At 46.1% G+C, this 17420-nt stretch overlaps 1 protein-coding gene across 1 annotated transcript in view; it reads right to left on the reverse strand.

The window, feature by feature from the left end:
* The window catches only part of AMN (amnion associated transmembrane protein), a 47264-nt gene extending 30467 nt beyond the window's left edge, over positions 1 to 16797 (reverse strand). The window contains exons 1-3 of the mRNA XM_065404383.1: positions 16755 to 16797; positions 9312 to 9430; positions 9181 to 9225 (exon numbers count right to left, since the gene is read on the reverse strand). Coding sequence (XP_065260455.1) covers positions 9181 to 9225; positions 9312 to 9430; positions 16755 to 16797 — 207 coding nt within the window. The remainder of the gene's footprint in view (positions 1 to 9180; positions 9226 to 9311; positions 9431 to 16754) is intronic.
* Positions 16798 to 17420: the final 623 nt, after the last annotated feature.

Genomic DNA, 17420 nt, shown 5'->3' on the forward strand with positions numbered 1-17420 from the left:
CATGCATCTCAACATCATCATTTCCGGAGTGGAAAGAATGCTGATTGCTGGTGGCTGGCCAGGTCTCTGCTCCATGCATTAGAACAGGTTGAATTACAGTTTTATACACTCTACCTTTTAACTTTACTGGCATCTTGAACTGGGGTCAGCTCCTGCCATTTGCACCAAACTGCTTTGGTATGATGCTGGGCATCGCAGGACGGCCGTTGTCAGCAACCAGCTAACCTAGGTATTTAAATTCCCTCTCTGCTGGATAATAATATGAGAGAAAGCATTTGTTCCAGAGCTGCCTTATATAGGCATAAAACATCCACCCCCATAATCCCTATACTCCAACTTCCTGTTCTTTTCTCTCTGAAATACACCAGGATTATGGGTAATTTTAGTCCTGTGGCAAGGAATGAGGTGATTGTGCTAGCAGCTACAACGGTTGCTATCAGCACAGCTCCATGCTTGTCCAGGTGTCAGTGAAGGCAGAACAGGAAGACAATGAGACTGTACAGGTGGCTCCCCATCTATAAACTGGGACTATTTAGATTAACCCACTTTCACAAAGCACTTTAAGCTCAACAGGTGAAAAGCACCATATACTAACAATTATTACTGTTTATTATTTGCATTACCAGAGGGTCTAGGAATCATAGTCAAGGATCAGGACACTGAGCAAACACAGAACAGAAAGACTGTCCCTGCCCCCAAAGAGTTGACAGTCTAAGACAGGAGATAACAGATGGATATAGACAGAGGGGGGAGTGTAAGGAAACAATGAGACAGTATTGATCAGCATGATAGGCAGTGGTCTCATCACACCAGCTATCTAGCCATTGTCAAGTCTTTTGTAGGCCTCACAGCAGTATGTATATTTCTTTACATAGCACAATAAGTTTGTCCGTGGTGACAGGCAAATAAAGACAAAGTCTCTGTGCTGAAAAGTTTACGTGCGAGACCCTAGTATGAATTGTTTTTATTGCCTCTCGGAGAGCTGGATTAACTACATCAATGGAAAAACCCATTCTATGGATACAGGAAGCGTCTACACGACAGCTGCTACGGGGACACAGGTGCTGCTCTGGAGTGCTGCCACTGTAACAGCTGTAGTGTAGAAATGGCCTAACATGCTATTTTGCCCTTGAGAAGGCTTCTCCTATACAGTGTAAGAAATCTAAACAGAGTTTTGTTTTGCTCTAGTCTGTTGCTGTTCCCAAGAGTAACAGGAAATGATGGTATCTGAAAAGCTCCTCCACACTAGGAACTGTTTTGTAGGGAACAACCATGCTCCAGCAGGGGTTGGGCTGCATGACCTCACAGGCTTTGATTGCAGTCCTTTCTCACATTCACCAGGAGTTAATGGGAATTGTGTTTGATTTGGCCCTGTAATTTTATGCACACATAGATACAGAACACACAGGTTCCTAAGATACCCTTTGACATGCACAGATTTCCACCTGCATCACAGGGAAAATCGCCCTTCCTCTCTGTATATTTAGCCAGCACTCCTGCTGTTTCAGAAGCTAAGGGACCTACAGTGCCTAGGACTAGTGTGAAACATTGCAATTCATTAGAACCAGGCCCCAGGAGAGCAGTTGGCATTTCAAGATCAACCTCTACCAGAAACAGAGGCGTGTCCTGCTGCAAAGCTTAGTACATTCTGCTCTCACAATTAGGTGACTACAAATATAACCCGGGGAGATGAGCACTTTGCACACCAGCAATCCTGCGCGTTTGTGTGCTTGTTTCACCTGCCAGCCTGAATAGCAAAGGGCCTGCATGAGATTGGCAGTACTAGAAGCCATTTGCAACGCTGACATCTGACTCAGACAGCGGTGGAACAGATGTTGGAGAGCGAGTCCAGGGTTAGAATGCTAATTCCCAGTTGCATGCAGGCAACTCGACTGGTTTTTAAACATATTTCTTTCCCCTCTCTCTGCAGGATTGTGCGGCGCATGAGGATCAGCATTCATTCCCGCACTTTTAAGGAGGATCAGTGCGCTAGGGTTCACATGCACATCTTGTCCTTACCACATTATTAAGGCGTACGTGTGCAAGGCACATTAACTAGGGAATGTGTGTTTCACAGATGAGCCTGGGCGCTCAGCAGCAGCCTCCGTAAGCTACCAATGCGGAGGTTGCTATGGCCACTCTTCTCCTTTCACATAACAGAGTGAGGAGAGAGACGACATGCATAAATTGGCTGATGCTGCAATAACCCCCTTGTTTACATCTGCAGAGCTTCTTCATCCATACCCCCGTTCAGCGGTGCACGTTCCACCAGCCGCAGGCAGGCGCTGCCCCACTTCACTCGCTGCGGGGGGAGACAGTTACAAAAATAACCATACGTTCACAAGGGATCCCCAAGGCCACAGGCCCAATGCCGTTCCACTGCACAAAGGAAGGGGAAGGATTCCAGGTGGTTGCCACGGATGTGTGGGGCAGATCAGACAGATGGGGGGGCTGGCTGCAGGACAGGGGGTGGAGCACGGTTAAGGATGGGGATGGAGCCAGAAAAGCCATCACTGCATGGACTCTGCCCCCTCCCCACAATAGGGCTACATTAGGGGCACACAGGGCTACTCCAGCCATGTCAATAGAATGGCTGCACAGTTGCTTGACAGATTTGGGAGTGGCCCTGGAGACCAAACGGCCGATGTGGGCAGCAGCACTGCAAGCCTCTCTGGCCAATGCGCCTCAGCCCTCTCTCAGAGGGCCCATTCCTGAGGGGAGCACGCAGTTCAGTCTCCATTGTCCAGTTAGTCCTTGTTGTCGGTGTGGGCAGCATCACCATCCAAGCCATTTCGCTCCAGCCGAGGTGGTGATTCTTCAGATCTGGCCACCGATCCACTGGGAACTGATCTGAGGCTACAGAACTCAGTTTCAGTGTGCTACTGAGCAGCCATCAGATCGGAACAACTTCCAGCCAGTACAAACCGAGGGTAAAATCTTTGAAAGCACCTAAGTGACTTTGGTGACTAAGTCCCATTGACATTCATTGAGACGTAGGCGCCTAAGAGCCAAATTTTCAATGGTATTTAGGCACCTAAAGATGCAATAGGTGCCTGGTGGGATTTTCAAAAGAGCCTAGGCACTTAATTCCCATTGATTTCAATAGGCGCTGGGCACCTCAGTACTTCTGGAAAATCCCACTAGGCGCCTACCACATCTTTAGGTGCCGCAATAACTTTGAAATACTGCCTTTTAGTGCCCTAAGTGCTCAAGCCCTTTTTGAAAATGGCTCCTAAATCACTTAGGTACTTTTGAAACTTGTACCCCTAGTCTGGATTTGAAGTGGTGACCTAGAGCCAGGTTCTGATCCACTAACAACCCAAATTTGGCTTTTGTCCAAATTACTGACTTGTACAAGAAAGGGCCCAGTTCTGCCAGGTGCCGAGTCCTCCAAACTCCCAGCATGTTCACGGGGCCCCGCTCAGAAGCTGATCATTGGGAGCTGAAGGCACTCAGCATCTTGCCAGAGCAAGCCCTTCGAGCACAGCCTATAGGATACCAAGCTTTATGTATATTGAGTACCTCATGGCCGACAATGCAGAGGGTGAATCCTGTATTCTCTGAGGTAAATTGCAACAGCCAGCTTCTGCTCAGCTCCCGTTAGACTGTCACGCACAGCCAGTTTATGGGCTTTGTTAAACCTGGGCTAGATCCAGGGCAGATTAATGTGTGGAGTGAGATTTTGACAGGTGGCTCCTATGAGTGACAGCACTGAGGACAGTTCCAAAGAGATGCAGCAGGCTTTTACACATTGATTTTTTTTAACCCCAAGAGCATAAAATAAGTTCCTGTTTTTAAGATTCTAGCTGAATAAGGAGAGCACACTTTCTCTCCCTGCATCACAGCTAAATGTCATTGCAGAGCCGGCTGGAATATTGAGTTATATTGATTCTCTACAAAATCCAGAATTGGCTATCAAAACAAAAAATGATAACCTCCATATCCTATTTAGCCCTTCAACACTACCTTGTGTACACACACACACACACACACACACAGCACCAAGGTTTTGTCATGCTGTGTATTCCCATGTGGACAGGCAGGACACCACCAGCGGCCATAAACTGGGAGCACCCCTGGAACACTGCAGTCAGTTTTGAGTGCCTCAATGTCAAAAAGATGTAGAGAAACTGATGAGAATTCAGAGATGAACAGCAAAAATGATCAGAGGGACGAAGGGACTGATTTCTGAGGAAAGATAAAAAGAGCTAAATATTGAGAATTAGCTTGTCTACTACGCTAAGACTATGGGCATAACAACTGTCTACAAAATATCTGAAAAGGGGTAAGACCTAGGGGACAAGTAGAACGAATAGGATGGAAGTAAGAAAAGGAAAATGAAGAAAGAAGATGTGGAAAACTTGCAGAGATGAGATCTATAAGATCCAGATCCTCAGAGGTATTTAGGTGCCTAATTCCCATTGAAATCACTCAAGTCAATAGGAGCTTAAGTCCCTTATCTGAATTTCGCCCTTTGATTGTACGGTATGTGACGGCCACTTCTTTGGCCAAAGGCTGTATAGCGTCTCCATGGAGACTCAAAAGCTTAATGTAGTCCTGCTGATTTATGTGATTAATTTCACAGAAATATTGAGGATACAGTCTAAAAAGGCACATTTCTGCTTTTCTCTCTAATCCTGAAAATCAATTTTTCTGATGACCCAGTCACCAAATTTCAGGCCATTCCCAGGAGTGAGGGGGCAGATCAATTCCTTGATTTTTAAAAAATCCTGAACCTTGGCATTATTTTTATCACCTGGTGACAAAGAACAGAGAACAGAAACCCACCTACCACACATGGAGAGAGCTGAGCTGAACCAGAAACCTAGAAAACTTGGTCTGATCAATATAGTGTAAATCTTTATGTCTGTTACACTTTGACCAAATGAATGGTCTGCATTATATACGGTGGCTGATTGGGGGCCTGCTGTCAGTCTCGTTGTTTAGAGACACCCTGTTTTACAGCAGCAGCACTTGGGTCTGTATGCAAAGGGCCCTGAGGTGGACCTTTAGCTGTTGTAAATTGTTGAAGTCAAAGGAGCTGTGACAATTCACACCAGCTGAGGATCCGACCCCATATATTTTGTAGTGCGTTTTGACTGTAAATTCTTCCGGGCAAGATTGGAGTCTTGTTCCACATCTTTAAAGTACCATGTACATTCGTGGTGCCATGTTAATATTAAAAAGTAATAACTTGGCACTCTGATTTGGCATGACTTAAGTCTTTTCATGGGGTTAGATCTGGAGAGTGTCTGGACCCACTTTATAGCCATCAGATCCAAAAGGCAAAATTCAGAGTCAGTTGTTCCAATTGGGGTCCATTTCACAGAAAGGGACCTAAGCAGAGGACTTTGGATTTAGCTGAGGATCCCAACTTCCCCGAAGATTGAGGGCTTTCGCTTTGGGTTCCTATCTCACAAAAATCCTATAAAACATAAATTCTGAGGCTAAATGACTTCAGCACATTCCCATTCATTAGAAGCCTATATAATATGCTGCAAAATAATTGTCTAAAGCTGAGGAGGTTCAGAGCCGTAATTAGACATAAAATCCCTCAGAGCATGGCAAGAATGAAATCTTCAGCTGAGATTCTCATAGCAGAGCTCCCGTCATTCTGACGCCAGACACATCCTCTGGGGTGCAAACTAAGGGAGCAGGGAGGAGGTTTGGGAGTCAGGCTGGGACTAAGGGTCTGACGTCACAGCAGCAAAGCTAGCAGCTAGTTAAGGGTCTGATTCTGGGAGAGCGCAGCATCCTCAACTCCCATTTGCTTCCATGGGCACTTGAGGGTGCTCAGCACGTTGCAGGATCAAGCCCTCCATCATGTATATTGATAAAGATGTAATAGACATGAGGGAAAAGCTGCTGTGCCGGTGAGATGCGTTATATTTACCACTCTAAATCCTCACCACCTAACGCCTACGCGTGGCAAGGGACAAACCTGCCTCTTAGACATGAACTAGTTACTGAGGTCTGCAGCAGCCTATTTATTTTTAAGCACAACTGCAGCATTAATTTCAAATGGCAAGTTCTGCTTAAAAACCATAGCACAATGTGGTGCTTAGATCAGTACCCAGGCAAGGTAACAGTTTCTTCAGTCTGCTTGAATAACTTGACCCTTTCTTAGTTGCTGTAGAATCCCGGTACGTCAATGTTTCCTCATAAGTCCTTTAGGTAAGACAGAATTCCTATTCCATTACAGATGAAGTTGTTATTTGTATTAAGCTTTTATGATGTCTGTCTATTTTTTGCTCAGGAGATATGGTCTGTCTTAGGTTTTTTTAAATCTTAGCTGTTAAGCTTCTTTTTGAAAGGCTAATGCCATAATGAATAATAATAAATACTTTGCAGTTATGCACTTTCAACAGTGGATTGCAAAGTACTTTATAAACATTATCCATTAATCAGTAAACAAAATAAAATCTACTGAACCGATATTTGGCACTTATTTTTTTCTAGAAAATTTCACATCATTTAACAATTATATTGGTACATATTTCATATACACATTTTTTCCTGCTAATATTCACATCATTTACAAATTCCATATTTTATAGGTTAGATAGATAGATAGATGATAATTCCACCAAGCATTTGTAGACGAGTTAAATGTGGCACTCTGTGTTATTAAAGCACCAAAGCGATCAGTAGTTTAGGCAGCTTGTACAAATTATAGTCCAACATTTTATAGGGCCTATTTGGATACAGTGACACACACAAAAAGGAAAGTGGCCAAGGACAGTTTTCAAAGTACTTATGGCAGCTGAAAATAAAAAAATGACAAGGACAATTCTGTCACAACTAGATCACATCTGGGTGAAAATCCTAGGGCCTGGATGCTAAGGTGATGGGTACATTAGAATTGCCCAAAACAAATCCAATTATAATAGGTATAAGGACAGCTAGAAAAATCAGGTCACCATGGCAACCTCAGCTGCCATTTCCATGAGCAAATGTTCTTTGCACAGAAATCAAGACAGACTGACTTTGGTGTGACATGATCGTGGTTAACAGGAATATCTGGCTGCCTGCCAGGGCCGTGCACACATCACACAATTTGCTTTAAACTCCCATTTCCTCCCTACATGATACATTTTTGAAACCCTTTAAAAATGGTCACTATTCAAAGAGAGCTTAGTGAAGTGAGGGGAAAAGATTTGGGACATTAGCTAAGCATGATATTTTTGAATGAATGGAAAGTGCCAACTGAGAGTTCATACCTCTCCTTGTGTATGGAGCACCTCTGACATCCTGAAGAGCCTCTCATTGACAAGAAATAAAAAACAGGAAAGACCCATTAAGCTGCCTAGTTCATCCCCCTGCAAACGCTAGTGCTCCCTACAGCGTATCCTCGATCTCTCTCTGTCCTGTCAGTTTTTAAATGGTGCTCAGCGGTGATAGGATAACCTGGAACTACCACAGAGTGGGCAGAGAGCCAGACAGGAAAGGCACACTGGTGTCTGTGGCCCTGATGATATAGTTCTTATACCACACTCCTCACTATGGCCCTGATCCAGCCAAGCACTACAGCACCTGCTTAGCTCTATGCACATGGGTAGTCCCCATGGAAGTCAGTGACTAGACGGACAACGAGCTCTAACTCAAGTGATAGGGCTTCCACTGCTTCCCTCAGGGAGGCTATTCCATTGATTTTTTTTTGGCACCGTACAGCAGCTCTCAGATCTGTTTGAGGACTTGATGGTGTTTTCGCTTGGTAGCTTTTGTTATGAACTAGAATGCTACAGTATATGGGGCCTCATGCACAAAAATTATTATTGTTAATATTATTTTGCCAACAGGATTTTTTCCCTTGTGGCCATCTTAACTTCTCCTTTGTTTCACCTGATCCCATGACACTCCATTACAACCCCCTGCTGTTTTTATGCCCTTCAAATACCCTCCCAGAAGGCAGTGAGTGCTCTCAGCTGCCACGGGAGTGAGTGGAAGATGAAGGAGCTCAGAACTTCTCAGCACTGGATCTTATTCATTCACTTGCTCAAGCTACTGTATAAATACCGCGTTCTGTGCTGGTTCCTCCCTTCACCCCCAGAGCCAATATTGATGCTTTTTTCTGCCCTCCCTCCAGGTTAGTGCTATCTCTCTGAGATGTGGATGCCCAGAACTGAGCACCCCTTCAAGGTACAACCTCACCACGGAGGAGCCCTCAGCTCCAGAGCCTTGGCCTGATCCCTCCTACATACGCCGCCACCACAATGTTGCATTGGAGGATAATTTGATTTCTTTCCAAATGCCTCCCCTCCCACCAGCTCTGGTACCACCCCCCATGAACTACATTAATATGTCTGGTTATCCTGGGGTGACTGTGGTGCAAGTCAGAACCAGCATTTTTCTCCTCATGGAAACAAGAAGAGTGCTATTTGCTCAGCCTGGACAATGAATGGCTTCCTTGGAGAACAGCACCGACACAGTTCCAAAAACAACCAATATGGGGCTGTTCTGTAACACTTCACCCACCCTGGCCTTCCCAGCAAAACTCCAACCATAGGTGGTAGGTATAATAGGCCAGGGGAGGCTAAGCTGAGGAGGTGGTATCTGCTACTCAGCTTCCCAGGTTCTCCCTGGACTCCAGAGACATTACTGATGAACCTGGGAAGCTGAGTAGCAGATACCACCTCCTCAGCCACCCCGGAACCTGCATGGTGCATATAAAAAGCTCAGCGTTCTTTGAGAAGAACTTTTGCTTTTCCCACCGAGTGGCTCTGGGTCTTGGAAGGTATGGCTGGGGCCAGGCGCAGCTGGGGCCAACCCGGGGCTCCTCCAGCCATGGAGGTGTGGGGAGGAGGGGGGCAGAGAGGGCTCGGGCCTGCCTGGGGCTCCTCCAGGTGTGGGGGGAGCGGGAGTGGGTGGGCTCAGGGCTCCAACCATGGCAGGCGGGAAGGAGGGCTCAGGGCTCTGGCCACAGGAGTTTGGGCCTTGGGAGGAAGGAGCAGGGCCAGGGGGCTAGCCTCCCCGAAGGGGGCGTCCACCCGCCCCCCATGACTCCAGCTGCCTGTGAAAACACGCCTGAGCCAGCCAGGTCATCAGATGAGACACCAGAAGCGGCTAGGGAACCCAGGTATCCTGCACTGCGGCAGTCCTTGTGTCACTTAGCTGGCCCTGTCTCATATTTTTGACAGCGTTCATCACCACCACATTTGGTGCTGCAGTACGTGTCCTTACCATGTCTGTCAGAGAGTGAGTTGACTGGACGAAGACCGAGATCTCCTGCAAGAAATGCAAAAAAGCTGAGGGCATTTTCTACAAGCAGGTAGAGACTGGCCCAAATGAATGCTATTTTGAAAATCAAATACCTGATTACTCTTGAAAAGGACCACATCGTTAGCACACGGGATTCTGTCTTTATCCCAGTTGGAAGCATTTTCAAAATTGGTGTTCGGAATCCATTGTTTGTACACAGCAATCGAAGCAGCTAGGCGAGGCAAAGAAAGAAATGGAATTCAATTCTATTCTGTTTCTACACAGCAATTTCCAGACACGCTGTGGGCCAGATAGTGTATATTACTGTAGCTCTATTGAGGTCAATGGAGCTACAGGAACTAACACCAGCTGAGGACCCGGCCCTGTATAGCCCCCAAACTCCTCCCAGAATGAATTAATACAGTCACACAAAGATAAACAACACTCTGCAAAGAAATGAGCTGCCAGTGTCTCAGACTGGAACTAGAGGGCCCAGTCATGTCAGCTGTTCCTCAGATCTTACTCAGGCAAAATGCTCATCAACTTGCTGACTTTGCCACTGGTTTGCAACCTACGCACTGCTGGTGTAAGAGCCTTCTCCTGTGCAGCGCCTCTGGACTGCCAACCCAAAGCATTCAAAACACCATGATTCAGGCCCCTCCCCCACCCTATGAGTTTGGCTTTAAAATCATCAGATTTGAATAATACTACCTGTTGGGTCCTTTTGACCTGCCTTCTGGTCTCTGAGCCTTTACAGGCCATGTTTGCAAGCTTTTGTCCGCAGTCAGGAGGACTAGAAACTTTTTTTTTTTTAAATGAAAGCTGAGATTCTCAAGTAATAACATGACTCCAGGAGCTTAAGAAAAACACCTCAATTTGTCAGGCTCATGATGAAATCATGAGAGTTGGTGACACCGGCTCCTGCCATGTTGAGCACCTTCCTTTATGTTCTTCCAACTCACCAGTCAACCAAGTCTACGCCTCTCCTCTTATTTATCTCTGCAGTTGCATTATTATTACTCACCGAAGGAGACAGGAGTTTAATTGGGTCAGGGCTGAGTAACCACTGAGCCAGCTGGGATCGGGTGTAGAGTAAGTGCAAAAGAGCAAGAAAAAAATGCAGATGATTTTAAACAAGAACAGCAAGTAAGGCCTAGTCTAGACACGGATTTTATACCAGGATAACTATGTCGGTTAGAGATGGGATTTTTTGCCAATCCAGTTATACTGGCACAACCCCTAATGTGGAGACAGTCATAGCTGTATAAATGTGCCCGAGGCCTAGTCTATACTAGAAAATTAGGCTGATTTAACTCAGTCACTCAGGGGTGTGAAAAATGCACACCCCTGAGCAAAGTTGTTAAGCGAACCTAAGTTCCCGAGTAGACAGTGCTAAGTCAATGGAAGACTTCTTCCGTCGGCCTAGCTACCACCTCTTGGGGGAGATGGAGTGCCTATGCCGTCAGGAGAACCCTTGCTGTCAGCATAGGTAGTGGTACAGCAGTGCTGCAGAAAAGTTTTAAGTGTAGACAAGCCATTATACTGGTAACGCTTATTCTTCGCCCCATACAGGAATAGCTACACTGCTACAGCCAAAGCACCTTTATACCTGTATTTTTTATTATTTATAAAGACAAGAGACAACAGAGGGATGCAGACAGACTGGAGAGTACAAAGAGTCGGCATGCTAGGCAGTACGGTAGTATAGCTAATGCAGTGTACAACTTTCCTTTGTAGACAAGGTCTAATTTAGCAACTGGATCTCATGGTGACTCAAGCACTTGTGAACAATCAATACCATCTAGAGTGGCTGTCAAAATGCCATAGTAAAAGATGAGGAAGTTGGCCCAATTATTCAGCGTGGATAAACTACCTGACAAATGTAGCTGTTGCCTTTCTTTTATGAACTGACTCTTCTGCAGATGCCTTAGTGATGCCTAGGCCGTGTTGTTGTAGCCATGTGGGTCCCAAGATATTAGAGACAAGGTGAGTGAGGTAAAGCTTTTATTGGACCAACTGCCATTGGTCAGAGAGAGGCGGATTGGTGATTTCTAAACATTAGCCAAATAATCTGGCTGAACCAGCCTCAGTTTATGGTTTGTTTGCAAACAACTCATTTGGACTCTTCACTATTATTCATTACTCAAGGCATGTGGTCAGCTAAGTCACATGATATTGTTTCTACTCCTTGACTTTTCCTACACAAGACAAACAAACACACTTGTCTCGCCACAAGTCCTCTGCCTTGCAAACGAATATGGGAATTGTAGGAAGAATAGCCAGTCCCTAAACACTTGTGCAAACACAAACCTGTTTGCACTAATGATTGTGCATAGCAAATTCAAAGGAGCATGACAATGGTTGTACCAGGCAGCAGTTGGGAATTTGAACCAATGTTTATATACACACCAGATCTGCAGTATTCAACCAGCCTGCCTGGCCCTGATTAAATTACACACAGCCTGCTTCATTCTGCTGGGATAGATTTAAAGAGACTTATCTGAGACTTAGAGCATCCTTCTGCCTCTATATGCCAGAGATGGAATTTTCTGCATAGGAGCAAAAAAGCATCATAGCTTGCGTGTATGTCTTAAATTAAGCAATGTCAAAATCCTCCCTTCTCTGTGAGCAGTGAGCACAGGGGACATTTTCAATGCTGTGATTAACATGTGGCTGCGGATCACCGATGGCTGAGAGAGAAGCACTGTCTGTGCATGTACAAGGCCTCCAGGTGGTAAATGAGAATGTTGCACTACCAGATACCGGTGTGTTAAAATTACTTATTATTTATTTCTATGGGGATTAGGGCCCCATTGTACTGTACAAACACAGTCCCTGCCCCATAGTCTACAATTTAAACAACATGGAAAGGGTGACTAAATAGACAAGCAAGGTAGTGGGGGGAAGGGGGAGGCCAAGGTAACAGAAGAGGGAGATGTGCTTGCCACAGTGGACAAAACAGTCACAGGCAGTCACCAGCCAAACCAGATGAAAATGAAGTTTGTCTTATCAAGTGTGTATATAAATGGAGTTCACACAGTAATTCAGATCAGGCCACTCTTCGTGTATCTACTGTTGGATTCTGTGTGACCCACTGTACATGCATTTGTGACACAGAGCATTGACTTGGTTTAATCCTTTGTGTGGGGATTGTCTCACATTGTCTGATCCTGCAAGAATTTGGTGAATTCCTGACATTTTTACTAGCCCTCTTCTCAACCATCTTCCTACCCCCCATATTTTTAAACTACTATAGACACAGGCACAAGCATTTGCTCTCATCAGTATAACCCTTCCATCAGCCAGCAAAAGTCACTAAGGCAGCAATATGCATGTCTCACTCTGTCTCTGTCCCTCTGTCTGTTGTGGATTGAGAGGATGAGTTTAAGGAATGATGGTTCAAAGTCAGGACCCCAGCCTGACCCACCTGCCCATCCAACAATACTAATGTGGATCTTTTAATGATAAAAATGGGACAAGTTTAGAAAGTGTATCTCACTCCAGAAATTAGCATGATCAAATGAGAGCCTCTGTCATAGAAAAGGTTACAAGATAGTTTCCATTCCTCTCTCCTGTTTTTGTACAACATTTTTTAAACATTCTCCTTTGGTGCTAACATTTTCTAAGGTTGGTCTCTGTCTGAAGATGTAACTGACAACATTCTGAGTAAAATGGTTTCAATCATATGAGTTACTGGACAGTAAAAATAAATTTTCACTTTTCTCATGGTTAAAAATTCTAACCACTTTTTTAACCAGTAAAGGCAACGGTGCCATTACTTACTTCATGTGGTGATGAGGTGTTAAAATGAACTCTATGAGTGATGGGGAAGAGACTCTAAGTGGGGATCTGCTGAAATTTTAGCAGCACCGAATGATCTCCTTTGTAACATAATTGCAACATTCTTTTTGTGTGGCCTGGCCAGGGTGCTATTGAGACAACCGCATATGGCCATATGCAGACTAGAAAAACAGGGGTATTTTTAAAATGTGTGTGTGTGTGGGGGGGGGGGGGAGCAGCATAGTGTAGACAGGGCAGTTGTAGTTTTAACATGTTTTAACTGGTCGAGGTTTAAACCTTAGTGGGGAACCTCAGGAGGCAAACTCAGGGGAGGGGGCTTCCTAGACTGTGCCTCCAACACCTACATATGTTAAAATAACACCAGTTGCCTAGTGAAGACAAGACCTTACAGTGTGGTTTTATGGTCTTACTGAAACACACAGCAAAACAGAACAAACAACCAACCAACAAAACCCCCACTTCTCCTTTAACATTAGGGGCTGAAAACCATAGAAAGCGCTTTCCAAAATGTCTAGTGCGTCCTGCACATTCTTATTCTTTTGTGACCCAGAGGCCCATTGGTACCAAAGCGTTCACTATTCTTTACTATCAACTGCTGTCTCAGACCTGAGAAACTCAATACACCTAATACCCACTCTCATAGTATCCATCCAGGAAGGCTGGCATGTGAGGTCTCTGCTGACAGCTTATAACTTCCCAGTTCTCACAATCATTGTGAGGTGTGCATGCATGGGTAATGTTTAAGGAATTACATAACTATACTGAAAACTATACCTTATGGTCTTGGAGTACAAGTTAGTCACCAGGGAATCCTGTGTCATGGTGATGGGCCATTCAAGTGGAAGGGAGTTGTCACCTCTCTCTGGTCAGCCGGTGATATAATGCAACGTTCAGTTGTCTACCCTTGCCCCAACCCACAACTGTCAATGGCAAACCATCAAAGACAACAGCCAACAATTGAAAGAACTTGGCGGTAAAAAGGAATGTTATAAAAGCCTGTGAATAGAGACAACAGACTGATTCAGCATATCGCAGGATGGAGGAAGAAACCGTGTCCATTCACAGAGGAGACATCTTGTTGAGTAGGGGTGTTTCATGAATGTTTGGATCCTGGTTCCTGGGCTCTGCAACAGACTGAACTTTGAGGGCGGGGGACCTACTTTATTAGGCAGGAAAGATAACTATTAATAAATGGAGGCCCTGATTCACGTTTTATGATTTTGGTTTATATTGTAACCATTTGTTTCCATCTCTCTCTCATTTCTAGTGGAACCTCTATTCTTTCTTAAATAAACTTTCTTTTATTTTATTATAAGTGCTCACAAGTGCTGTGTGTTATACAGGTACAGTGATTTACAGTAAAACTGGTAAACTGGGGTACACAGCTTTTTTGGGAGCAGAGGATCTGGGATTTCTGGGAGTAGCCAGTGTCAGGGGCTGGATCTCACCGGGGAATGCTTTACAGTAGGGTTACCATACGTCCGGATTATCCCAGACATGTCCAGCTTTTTGGTCCTCAAATCCCCGTCCGGGGGGAATTGCCAAAAAGCCAGACATGTCCGGGAAAATAGGGAGGGGTCTTGGGGCTTGGGTCCGGGATGGAGCCATCGGGGCCGGCGCTGCTCGACCAGGGCCAGGGCCAGGGCCCGAGCCGCTCGGCCGGGGCCGGGGCCGGGGCCCGAGCCACTCGGCCAGGGCCGGGGCCGGGGCCAGAGCCGCTCGGCCGGGGCCCGAGCTGAGTGGCTCGGGCTGAGCCGAGCTGGGCCGGAGCCGCTGGGACCGGGGCTGGGGGTGCTCGGCCGCTGGCCGGAGCTGCTCGGCTGGGGCCGGGACCGGGGCTGGTGCCCTGGGGCCCGAGCCGAGCTGGAGTCGCTAGGGCCGGGAGTGCTCGGCCGGGGCTGGGGGTGCTCGGCCGGGGCCGGTGCACTCGGCTGGAACTAGGGCCGGCGCCCCAGGGCCCGAGTCGAGCCGGGCCGGAGACGCCGGGGCCAGAGCCTCTTGGCCGGGGCCGGCCGGCCACCGGAGGGAGCCGCTCGGCCCGGGGGGCCGGACCGGACGGTGCCTCCTCGCGCCCACCACCGCCCCAACCCCAGCTTACCTGCTGCCTCCCTGTTTCAGGCTTCCTGCAAACATTTGATTCGTGGGAAGCAGGGGAGGGGGAGGAGCAGGGGGGCGGAGTGTTCAGGGGAGGGGGCGGAGTTGGGGCGGGGACTTTGGGGAAGGGCTGGAGTTGGGGCGGGGCTGGGGGTGGAGTTGGGGCAGGGCCGGGCCCCGTGGAGTGTCCTCCTTTTTTTTAATTAAAATATGGTAACCCTACTTTACAGGGACTCAGGCACTGAAGTGTACCTCTTGTTAACCTGCAAGACAAAGACGGGCTGGCATATCCCAGAAAGAAGAGTGAGTTTGAGAGGCTGATGTGCTGGCGGTGTTAAGGAGCTAGCGCAGACATGACTCCCTCATGCCGGAGGCGGGGTGAGTGTGTGTGTGTGTAACAAGGTGACTTTCAGTCCCAGGTACCCCAAGAACTGTCACACCGTCATTAAAATGAAAAGGTTTCTGTCCTTTACATGGGGAGGGCTGCATTGGAAACAGATATGCTGCTGCCCTGCTAACCCAGCCTTGCAGTGGGAGGTTTGCAGCCACACCATAGTGGCAGTAATATGGAGAATTCACTCCCTCCCCCCTTCAATGCAGTGTGAATTCCAAAGCCAAACTGGGACCATTCCAATGCTAACATTATGAAGGCCCTGGTTCAGCAAGGTGCGTACACACATGCCTAACAAAGCACACAAGTAGTCTAATTGAAGCAAACAGGCATGAGTCTGATTTAAGGTTGTGAAGGAGCCTTAAATTAGGCAAATTTTTTAATCCATTTTAAGACCCCTTTACATTGCCAGAGCAGTGTAATGAGACTCCGACCCAATAGAACAAACTCACAAGTTTTAAATTGGGCATGTGCGTAAGAACCTTACTGAACTGAAACCTAAACATGGGCAATTTTTTGTTTTATCTTTTTCTTTTAAGATGAAAAACCTACCAAATTAAATACAAAAAACTGTTAATGCAATGCTACAACTGCCAAGTTAAAATCCCCCAGAGTCTGGAAAAGGAAAGGTTAAAGTTCTAACAGAATGCATAAGTTCATTCCATTGCATATATGTAGTCAGTTCTATCCCTGTTTTGCTGGATATATGTAGCTTACCTTATAAAGTGTATAATACCCAGTACCATAAAACATACAGACATATCCTAAGCTGTGGTAAATCGGCATAGTTTCCTTGCTTTCAACAAAGTAAGACTGAATTACACAGCTGAGGATCTGGCCCCAAGTTGTGCAATGCAGCCAAGTTAACCAAACTGTTGCAGCCTCCGTTTATGCAATTCCTGACTTTAACTATGCACCACAGTATTGCATTAATGCACCTTTTGCCTCTATATCAACATCACTTGACTGTTTAATCAGTCCTTTTGCTGAGGAATCATGGTCTCTGAATGTTAAATACATATGCATATTCAGAGCCTTAAATAAAAAGAGCCGAGAAACCCAGGCAGCAGAGGTGCAGTGAACAGGAGATGCAAATCACAGCCCACCCGCTCTTTCTTTGTCCATTTGGAAATGAGTTTTTCCACTTGCATTAGAAATACGTCACCAAGTGCAGAGTCCGTGGCTTTATTCCACATTACCTAAAGCCTGAAATGGAAAAAGCCATTTTGTCCTCATTCTCCATTCTCAGACAGGTCCTGTCATTACTCACCAAGGAGCTGCACGAAAAGGAGGAGGAAAAACAGACCCTTCATTTCGCAGTCCGCTGCTAGCACATTCCTTCCCAGCCCTCTAATGAACTTTGGACTAGCCAGTGTCACATGATGCTTCATACACTTGAGAATCTGTAGGGGAGCAGAAGCATTGGGAGAAGACTGGAGAACTATGATGCTTTGGGATACAACTCATTTACATGGAGACTTGTCCAGTCTCAGAGACCAGGTTATTTTTAACATCTCATCAAAGCTCACCGATTTTTTCACAGTGTTGCTTTAACCTGCATGGAGCGTGATGCAATAGTGAGAGCAGGGGATGGGGAGTCAGGGCTCCAGAGTTCCAGTCTCAGCTCTGCGCTGCCTCGTTGTAGGCTCTTTGGCAAGTGGTCTCTCTATGCCTCAGTTTCCCCACCTGTACTTGCCCACCTTAGTGTGGTTGAAGATTCTTAGGCTGACTGTCTGTAAAGAGCTTTGCAGAGGTAAAGCACAGTACAAGTGCTAAGTGTTATTATTGTATGTCATTCTCCATTCCAAAATGCCTCTTATCTTATAATTCCTAATAGTAGTGTCAATGTGTTTTCAATTAGCGTCCTTGGAAGAAAGCAGCTCACCGACATGGCTTGTAATTGGACTTTGGACATCAACTGATTTTCTCATTATCT

Source organism: Emys orbicularis, chromosome 4, assembly GCF_028017835.1.
Source record: "Emys orbicularis isolate rEmyOrb1 chromosome 4, rEmyOrb1.hap1, whole genome shotgun sequence".
Taxonomy (NCBI): Eukaryota; Metazoa; Chordata; order Testudines; family Emydidae; genus Emys; species Emys orbicularis.